The sequence below is a fragment of the Psammomys obesus genome, unplaced genomic scaffold (assembly GCF_907164565.1).
Source record: "Psammomys obesus unplaced genomic scaffold, mPsaObe1.curated_primary_1811, whole genome shotgun sequence".
Taxonomy (NCBI): Eukaryota; Metazoa; Chordata; class Mammalia; order Rodentia; family Muridae; genus Psammomys; species Psammomys obesus.
Genome location: NW_026585580.1, coordinates 10590865 through 10601555, shown reverse-complemented (window position 1 = coordinate 10601555; position 10691 = coordinate 10590865). Strand labels below are relative to the sequence as shown.

The 10691-nt window shown below is 36.7% G+C and overlaps 1 protein-coding gene across 3 annotated transcripts in view; it reads right to left on the bottom strand.

The window, feature by feature from the left end:
• Khdrbs2 (KH RNA binding domain containing, signal transduction associated 2) overlaps window positions 1-10691 on the bottom strand; it is a 514570-nt gene that overhangs the window by 82685 nt on the left and 421194 nt on the right. For all 3 annotated transcript variants that reach the window (XR_008720013.1, XM_055606304.1, XM_055606285.1), the window contains exon 7: window positions 4877-4959. Coding sequence is in view for 2 of the 3 variants with exons in the window: in XM_055606304.1 (XP_055462279.1) it covers window positions 4877-4959 (83 nt within the window). In the remaining variant the exon portion in view is untranslated. The remainder of the gene's footprint in view (window positions 1-4876; window positions 4960-10691) is intronic.

Sequence of the window (10691 nt, the reverse complement as noted above, 5' to 3'; positions counted from 1 at the left end):
ACATGGAAAGTATAAGAGCTCCACAAGGACCAAATATATCAGGCACAGGGGTCTTTTCTGAGACTGACACTCCACCAAGAACCATGTATGGATATAACTTAGAACCTCTGCTCAGATGAAGCCGTGGTAGCTCAGTAACCAATTGGTTTCCCATAGTAAAGGGAACAAGGACTATTTCTGACATGAACTCAATGGCAGGCTCTTTAATCTCCCCACCCCCCCAAAGGAGGAGCAGTCCTGCTAGGCCACAGAGGAGGACTTTGCAGCCAGTACCTGATAAAACAGGGTCAGATGAAAGGTGAGGAGGTCCTCCCCAATCAATGGACTTGGAAAGGGGCAGGGAGGAGATGAAGGAGGAAGGGTGAGTTTGGGAGGGAATGAGGGAGCGGGATATAGCTGGGATACAGAGTTAATAAAATGTAACTAATAATAAAAAAAGAACTATATTGATCATTCTGCATAAAACTGAAGTCCAAGTGGATCAAAGACTTCAACATAAAACTGGAAACACTAAAACTTTAGAAGAGAAAGTGGAAATCAGCTTTGAGCTCACTTCCTGAACATAACAGCTGCAGCTCAGCCTCTTAGATCAATAAGGGGACCTCATGAACTTGAAAATGTTCTGTATGGCAAATGACATTGTCAACAGAATAAACTGTAGCCTACAGACTGGGAAAAGTTCTTCACCAACCCTGCAACTACTGGAGGGCTAATATCTAAAATATACAAAGAACTCAAGAAATTAAACTCCAACAAACTAAATAATCCAACTTAAAAAAATTAGGTATCGAGCTAAACAGAGAATTCTCAACAGAGGAATCTTTAATGGTTGAGAAGCACTTAAAGAAATGTTTGGCATCATTAGTCATCAGAGAAATGCAAATCAAAATGACTCTCAGATTCCATCTTACACTCATTAGGCAGAATGGCTAAAATCAAAAGTTCAGTGATAGCCCATAGTGGCGAGAATATAGACAAAGAGGAACACTCCTCTATTGCAGGTAGGAGTGCAAACCTAAAAGTGTACAACCACTTTGGAAATCAATCTGGTGCTTTCTTAGAAAGTTGGGAATACCTCTACCTCAAGACCCAGCTATACTACTCTAGGGCATATACCCAAAAGATGCTTCACCATAGAACAAGGATATTTGCTCAACTATGTTCATCACAGTTTTAATTGTAATAGCTGGAATCTGGAAACCACCTAGATTTCCCTCAACCAAAGAATTAAAACAAACAAACAAACAAACAAACAAACAAAAACTGTGGTACATATTTACAACTCATCTATTAAAAACAAGGAAATCATGAAACTTGCAGGCAAATGGATGAAACTAGAAAGCGATCATCCTGAGTGAGGTAACCCAGACCCAGAAAAACACGCATGGTGTTTATTCACTTATAAGTGGATATTAGCCATACACCATAGGATAACCATGCTACGATTCGCAAACCCAAAGAAGCTAAGTAACCAAGAAGGACCAAGGGAGGATTTTTGACTCTCACTCAGAAGGGGAAATAAAATAGACATTGGTAGTGGCTGAAGCATGGGATAGGAGAGGGGGTATGGAGAGAAATGAGGGTGGGAATCATATGTGGGGAGAGTGGAGACGGGATGACAAAGAGCTTGCCGAGAGAAGAGAAACCATGAGCAGGGGCATTTCTGAGACAAGCTGGAGTCCCATGACAGGGTAGGCTCTAGGGAGGATATGGAGGTAACTCTATCTGAGAAACCTAGTAGTGGGGGATCATAGAGATTGAAGAGGGCCTCCTTTAACCAGACAGGACACCTAATGGAGGGAGAAGAACACAAACCCATCCTCAAAAACTTCAACCTAAAATTTATCCTGCCTATAGGATTTGCAGGGATAAAGATAGAGCAGAGATTAAGGGAATGCCCAACCAATGCCTGGCCCAACTGAGACCCACACCATGGGGGAGAGACAACCCCTGAAACTATTACAGACACTCTGCTGTGCTTGCAGATGAGAGCCTAGCGTAGTTGTCCTCTGAGAGGCTCCACCCTGCAAGGGATCAAAACAGATTCTAAGACTCACAGCCAAACATGGGGCATAGCACAGAGAACCTTGTGAAAGAGTGTGTTGGGAGTGGTGGGAGAGGTATAGAAATACCTGGAGAGGACAAGAACTCCAAAAGAAACTAACAGAGACAACTGATCAGGGCCCATTTTGGGTTGCAGAGACTGTAGCACCAACCAAGAACTATGCGTAGGCTGGAGCTAGGCCTCCTACACAGATGTAACTGATGGGCAGCTGGGTTTTTATGTGGGTTCACTAGTAAGGGGATAGGGGGCTATCTCTGTGAAGGACTCTGTTGTCTGATTTTTGATAACTTCCCCTACCACGGATGCCTTGCCAGGTCATCATTGATGCACTCAGTCCTGATGTGGTTTCATGTGCTGGGGTTGATTGGGGGAAGGGAAGCTCCCCTTTTCTGAGGGGTAAAGAAGAGTGGACAGGGGGAAGAGGGAGGAAGGGTGGTACCAGTAGGAGAGGAAAGAGGAAAGAAGGGCCTACAATTGGGATGTAACGTGAATAAACAAACCAACCAATCAATTAATTAAAAAAAAAAAAAAAGAGTTGTCTTGGTCATGTTGTTTCTTCAGAACAATAGAAACCCTATGACAAAGAGTATTAATGTAAGACTTGAAACTAACACTTTCAGACAAAATCAGTGATATTCACTTCGTGAATCCCGCACAGGCAGTGAGTTTTGGGATACAACTCAAAAATTAATAGAAAAAAAAAAAATCTAGAATTTGGAAACAAGATTTTGTCAAAATAAAAACTTGTTTTTTTGTTTTTCTTTCATTTGACAGATACTCAATATCCAGATGAGGACAAGAGGTCAAAATACAAATAATCTTAAAAAAGTACAAATTATTTTGATAAACACTTTTTATAAAAAGAAGGAAGAAATGCAAACGAGCAATAAATATAAGAAAACAATATCCTGTAGTCTTAGTCATCAAGGAGATGGCAATCAGTATTAAGTTGAAATCCACTTCACATCAGTGAGAATGAGAATTATCGAAAAAAAAAAAAAAGACAAAACATCCTAGCAAGGTTTCAAAGCAAAGGGAACCCATATGCCTGGATGAAGGAAATTGAAAATAGTACTGAAAACTGTATAGTGAACCATTAGAATCTAAAAGCACAGCCGTCATATATGTTAGCAGTACCACACCTGGATACATATGTAAAGCAAATAAAACCAACATGAGAAAGTGATACCTGCCTGCTCGTGTTGGCTGTGGGTGGGCTTATTTACTATAGTTAAGTGATGCAAAAGTCATCTGTAAGGAGAGAACCTCAATTGGGAAAATATCTCCATAAGATGGGCTGTAGGTCATTTTCTCAATTGGTGATTGATGGGGGAGGACCCAGTTTATTGTGGGTGGGAGCATTCCTGGGCCCGTGATCCTGGATTTTGTAACCAAGTAGTTGAGCAAACCAGGAGAGCAAGCCAGTAAGCAGCATACTTGCCTCACTCCATGGCCTCTGCTTCATTTCCTGCCTCCAAGTGCCAGCCTTGCTTGACTTCCTGCCCTGACTTCCTTCAGTAATAGTAACTGCTGTGGAAGTATAAGCCCAATAAACCCTTTCATCTTCAACTTCCTTTCGGTTATGGTGTTTCATCATATCAATAGTAACCATAACAAAAACAATAGATAAAAATGTATATGTATATACATATACATCAGAGTCTTATTTTACTACAAAGAAGAATGAAACCCTGCCACATGCAAGAAAATGAATGGAAATAGAGATCATCATGCAATAATCCAGGCTCATAGAAAATATTGCTTATTTCTGTTATATGTAGAAACTGAAATAACAACAAAAAGGCCTCGAAAGTGAAAGAGGGTCTATCGTGTCTTGGAAACGGACCAGAAAGGGAGGAAGGAAAAAGAAAGAGGGCAGAAGGTAGAACCATAAATTGACATGATAAGTGCATCGGTGGGAATGTCACAGTGAATCTCATTAATCCGTGTAATAAACACATATTAATATTCATGAGAAAAAGAAAACAGGCTGCTGTACTGTATTTTATATGACATTGTAGAAGAGCCAAGTGTGCAGCAATAGAACCAAATTGTGAATTCCATAGGGTATGAAGGAAGAGGCAAAATTTTATGATTAAAAATCATCATTACAAAGAGAAACTTTTGGGCTGATGGAATTTTGTACATACATGTTATTTATGTAGCTGGTTACACTGTAGCTGACATTTGTGAGCCTCTTACAAGGGGACCCTAAATGGGTAATGTTATCTTTTAGAAGCAATATCTCAAAAAAAAAATTGACTTTCAAGTAGAACAAATTTATCAACATTACTGATTCTAAGTCAATATAAGAAGATATTCAACAATTTACAGATACTGATGAAAAGAGGAATTTTTTTTTTTAAAATTTCAGGAGATATTTTCCAATTGCCTATTTTCAGCTTGTCAATAGCATTTCTTTGTGATTTGCTTTACAAATAACAATTATGAATTCATTTAAACAAAAAAGCCACATCGAATGAGTGGCTGCTTTGTTAATTAAATTAGAAGTTCATTAAAATAATTTCTATAAACAGTGGTGCTTAGTTAAGTATAATATTCCTTAATGAGTTTGTTGGTATAATAATCACCCTGTCTCAAGTTACACACTATTGTTTCCTTGTGGCACTTATAGTGTTACCATATTTTACCTCTTGTGGTCTAGTAAGCAATTTAATAATTTAGGAAGGTAATGGAGGTTAGACCAACTGCTTGAAGCCCTCACATAGTATAGCTATAATTCACGTGCATAATACAGAATAGGGCAGAGAGCATATACCTGGGAATATAGCTAGCCAGCAAAAGCCTCACCTTTGTGTTGGGGTCATGTAGCTGTTATCATAAACCTCATAGGTCTGGTCATCATACTCTCCTCCATAGCCATCATCATACCCCTGAAATATAAAGACATACAGTAACTTTTTACATATCAGTCTGCTTTTATTTGTTTTTGTTTTCTAAGAATTTATGTCACATATGCATGGGTTAATTCCCATGCTTGGTTATGTTTGAATATATTTACAGTTTCTATACCATCTTAAATAAAGCAATAGGTTTTTTATTTCCCTTTTATGATTTTCTGTGTTTTTTTAAGAGAAAGAAAGAATATGGAGTTGGGTGAGTAAGGAGGAGGAGGAGTTAGGAGAGGGAAAAGAATATGAGCTAAATACATTTGCTCATATACTATATATATATATATATATATATATATATATATATATATATATATATGAACTATATACATAGAAAATGTTTAATACTTGTTATTAAACTCTCAGCCTATCTAGAACACAGAAATGCCTGTCATAAGATCTATTTACAATTTTGATATGTAATAAAGACCAGTTAAGAAATTAAATGTAATTCTTCCTTTCCAAAATATTATGTGTGGGAGCTACAAAGAGATAGCACTTCTTGCAGAGGACTCTATGTTCAGATCGCAGCATCCACATTGGGCATAACACAACTTCCACGGGCTCTGGCACCCTCTTCTGGCCTCAGTAGGTACCTGTACTCATGTGCACACACCCACACACAAATACACATACATACATAGACAGAATTACCAACGAGTAAGTCGGAGAAAAACAAATTATGGGTATCTAGGAACACTAGCCTAATAGTGGCATGAAGTATTGGTGGCAATACCATTCAAAGTATTGTTTTCTCCTAATGACCATCATAGTAACACAGAAAAGAAAAGTACAGGACCCTTAAATTGTGATCAGGTTTCAGCGGGGGAAAGTGAAGTCATTACTAAAAAGGTAAGTGAATAAAAGAATAAATAAACAAAAAGAAAGAGAAAAAGGAGAGTATGGTTAAAGTACTTTTACTTTGTTATAAACTTTGTTGTTTTTAAATCTTGTAAGTAATGCTGTGTGCCAAGTTTGATTAAATTACACTGACAAATGACTGGAGATTTGTCATTCTAGAGCGTGCAAGCAAGCTAGCAATTACATGCTGCAGCTATCACTCTGTGAGTGATTCAGTTTTATTTCCCTTTGTAGTAACTGACTTTGAATCCATTCGTCTTGACTACTCCTTAGGTCTGACTCTAGATCTTTGCTGGAGCAACGCCCCCCCCAAAACAAAACAAAACAAAACAAAACAAAGCAAAACAAAACACCATCCTTGTACCCTACCTTACCACTTTCTACCTTTACTTCACTCTGGAGATGTACCAGTCTCTACTGCCTTGTACCAGACATTAAAAGTGAAAATTTCAAGTTGTTAAAATTTTCACACTCATGTTGAATAAATGTTTGAAACCAAGTAATCCGAAAGCTAATATTTTATCACTGGAGGATTTACTTATAATTTTTAAAAATTTACTTTTTCCTTAATTCCATCCAGTTTTTTATTTGGTGTTATTATTCATACATAACATATTCTGAGTCTAGCCTCTGAGTCTTTAACTGTCTCATTCATTTTGATGTCATCACATTTTTGAGTAAAATATAAGAGTTCTTCCATGTAATTATTTAAATATTCCAATTTAGCTACTCTTTAATTTTTTTTAAATGAAATATGCCAAACTTACCTTCAGAGTAGTATTCGTAAAATAAATTTTGCAATTAAAAATCATTTATAATAAAACAAAGAAATTACAAGTGAATTATTTTAAAATTGTGGCAACAAAGTGGCAGACATTACTTTTCTCTTTCTCTCTTTTTTCCCAATGAGCAGTTCTCTTTCAGCTCTTTCCTATATTATCTCATTGCACTCTGGCTCACAGAGATGGCTCCTAGGCCTAAAAGGCGATGAGTTCTCCTAGCTTCTTTATGTAGCCTCACTGGCCTCAAACTCGCCGAAATCCCTTCTGCTTCACCATCTACCATACCTGGCTTCTAAGACCATAGATCCCTTACAACAGGTTTTCCTTTTTCTGGGTTTCATCTTTTTATCCTCAGTATTTTTTACTGAGGGATACTTGAGAAAATCTTTTTCTTCCTTCTATTTCTTTTATATTCCATTTGCTCCCTAACTTAGATTTTTTTTTTGGGGGGGGGGAGAAGAAGATGAAAAAATTAAATTGTAAAAAGAGGTAAAAATGATAACATAACAGAAACTCACCTGTCCTTTACCCACTAATTTGCAAATTGCTGACATCTTGTCCATTTGTATATTATATGCAAATACATGTATATATATTATATACACATATATTATATCATAATATATCATTATATATTCTATAGACATATATATGTATATAACATATAAATGATCAAGATGTTTCAATAACTGATTTGCATACTATATATACACATATTATTAAACCATTTGCAAATTGAAACATAGATAAGCTATCATATCAATAATAGTCAGACTTTAATACTGGTTTTACATGATTTTCTGAGAAAAGACAGGTTTGTTTGTTGTTGTTTTTTTTTTTTTTTTGCTTTTAAGGTATAAATATTCTTTAGAAAATAATTAGCTTAAAATTTAAAGACAATATTTTTGCCTTCAAGATTATTCATGTTGTTTCTGATGTACAATAAATTACGGTAACATTTTGATTTATTACCTCTTAGCTTTCTTGAAGTTAATATATTGCTGATGAAGGCCAATGTGGTGGCTTGAATAATTAGGTCCCCCAATATGCTCAAATATTTGAATATTAGTCACCAGAAAGTGACACTATTAGAAAAGATTAGATTGGCCTTGTTGGAGGAAGTGTGTCACTGGTGGTGGGCTTCAAGGTTTCAAAGGCCCAGCTAGGTCCAGTATCTGTCTCATTCTGCTGCCTGTGAATCTGGACGGTCAGCCATCAGCTCTTTCTCCAGCACCATGTCTGTCTGCCTGCTGTCCTAGTTCCCACCAAAATGGTGATAAAGGATTAAACTTCTGAAGGAATAAGCTAGCTCCAATTAAATGCTTTCCTTTCTTAGAGTTGCCCTGCTTATGCTGTGTCCTTTCACAGCAACAGTGCACTAAGATAGTCAGTGAAGCATCTACCTGGGTATGATGATAAAAAAATAAAATACAAGAATGGAAACAAATTTGGGCAAATGACTTTCAATTACATTTTGTAGGTTGTGATTTAATATTTTCTGTTTCTACCATTGCATATTAATGTTGAGGATTTCTGTTGCTTCTAGATGATAAATTTGATTTTCTTCCCCTTTCTGGATGCTTTCCCGATTGTTGGTGGCCTTTCTCTTTGTTGTTGTAACTTGGGGACCTTTGTTAACCTGTATAAACTGTCTGTGTTACTGATATCTCAGGAAATAGCTCTATAGAAGCCCTCACCACACACAGGGCTCAACTATAGCCACCTTGTACCCACCCTTTCTAACCCTTCCTCTCTGGTGTGAATCATGAGGACGCACTTAGGTGGAATTATTTCCTTCAATAGATGAGATTATGTGCAGCAATTTTTTTCTCTGTGCTGGTCTGTTTAAGTTAATATCTCCCAATTATGCACAATTTACTGCAAATGGCAATTTTTCATTCTTATGAATAGTGACTGAATAGTAGTACTTCATACATGGGGCTCCAAATTTCCATCCTAGTCTGCTCTTGCAGGTTTTTCTTCCAATGTGATGGGGACATAAATAGTTCTTTTAATTGAGAGGCTTACATTTTTTAAGATGAAGACCTTCTAGCAAAGTTGGCACGGTAGATTAGAACTGTGATGTAGCTTTTTGTCCTATGTGAGTCTTCTCATTTTTATTTTTACATGAGGAATTCTCCATACTCATGATTGCTATGCGACATTGCACTTCAGCTATACATGTGTATGATTAGCGGGATGTGGAGAGGGACCTCACAGTGCAGCAACAGTTTATTCCCAGCCCAGAAAACTCCTGTTCTCTTTGGTGGACAACAGTTCCCAGTCCAGCTGGGTTTTCCAAGATGCATCATAGGTAGAGGAACCCTAAACTTTATCCACTGGATTTACACAGTAGGTAAGCAAAAGGCTGATTTGGGCTACAGCGGGTCTCAAAAGAATTGAATATCTAGTCTGTATGTTCTTGAACACCATCAAATATTATGAAAACCACGTGGCTGCAGTCTTTTCTTCCTTATTCCAGATTTTTATACTCTAGCTTTGAATAGAAAGTAGGGTCTGGGAAAGATTTTGATATTTGTATCTTGTGTATTAAAATTGTATCCCATGGAAGCAACTAGCTGAGGCAGGGGTCAGTGTAGATTCCTGTTTTTATGGCCCTGATACCCTTCCATGTTTTCTCTGTCCCTATCTGTTGAGATTCTGCTGAATCTTCGAGGTTAAAGTTTGTGATGCTTCATAAGGAAGTAATTTTGCAGTTACAAAGCGTATGGTGATCTGAGTCATTATAACCTGTCATTCCTGTAACTGGCAGCTGCCGTGTCTACACATATCATTTTTCGCTTTTTGATATTTTTCAGGTTTTAGAATTTTGCTCCTTTTAAAAAGGGAGTATACCATAGTTAGTGACTTTTTTAGGTCTGTGGAATTCAGTATAGTATATTTCATAGAACAGTCACTTGATTAATCTATACTGAGTTGCTAATGTAGCACAAAGAATATTCTTTTATAGAGTAGACACATTTTGGCTCAAATCAATCTCAACCCAAAGAGAAATAATTTAGTATCTAACAGTATCATCCCTGTTCTTGAAGAATAATGTTACAACTTTATCTGGGAGAATGCAGCATTTTATCTTCTCCTGTACATTTTTATTTTTGTAAAAAAAATCAAAAACAAAAAATTCTTAGAATAGAGATATAGTTAATTTACAATTACAATTTCATAAAGTGCAAGGTTCAATTGTTCTTTGCAATTGCTTACTAATGAAGAAAAATTAACATTGATACATATATACATTTCAGGTTTGTATTCTAATACTTGGACCATTTTTAAAGACATCTTGTAGTGCAAAGCTTATATAAGCATAAGTATTCATTAATATGTTTGTGCCTATGTATGTAAATGTTTAAAATAAACAGTTCTGCAAAGCAGCAAATGCCACTAATTAGTTCACAGTCACAGAAAATATGTTTGCCAATATTCCATTGTAAGCATTCAAAACAAAGTCTTTATAATTCACAGGACAATTCTCCCTGCATAAACCTGGCTTTCTGAGGAAGATGGAACAAAATAAGAATGTTCTAGAAATTGGCATGAAATTGTGATAACACAACTCCAGCTTCATCCTGTCTTCATGGGGGGGTTACTACCTAAATTGCGAATCAAGATGTGCCACTATGACTGTCTCTGTACTGTACCTCAATTCCTATGCTGTTGAAATGGTATCAGCTACAACATAATCTCATTGCAGGAATTTAAGCACATGGAAGTTGTAAAACACACCATGCCCAATACAAGATTTTTCAGGAACTGTTTACTGTCCTGGTCATAGAAGCTGGCTTTGAAGAACATTTTGGATAGCTTAGAGAGCATGTGGAACCCTGGAGGGCAGGCAGAAACAGAACAAAGTTAGAAAGAGAACCAGAAAAATTCTGATTTATGTAGAAAATATAACAAGAGTTAGGCCTCTGCCATTGTTTTCTTGGACATTTGGATAAGGGGCTAAGAACCTAGCTTGATTTACATTCATGCATTTTCTCATTCCATCGGTATTTTTTGAATATTTGTTGCATCCTAAGGACTCCTTTAAGAACTTTTTTTTAGGATATA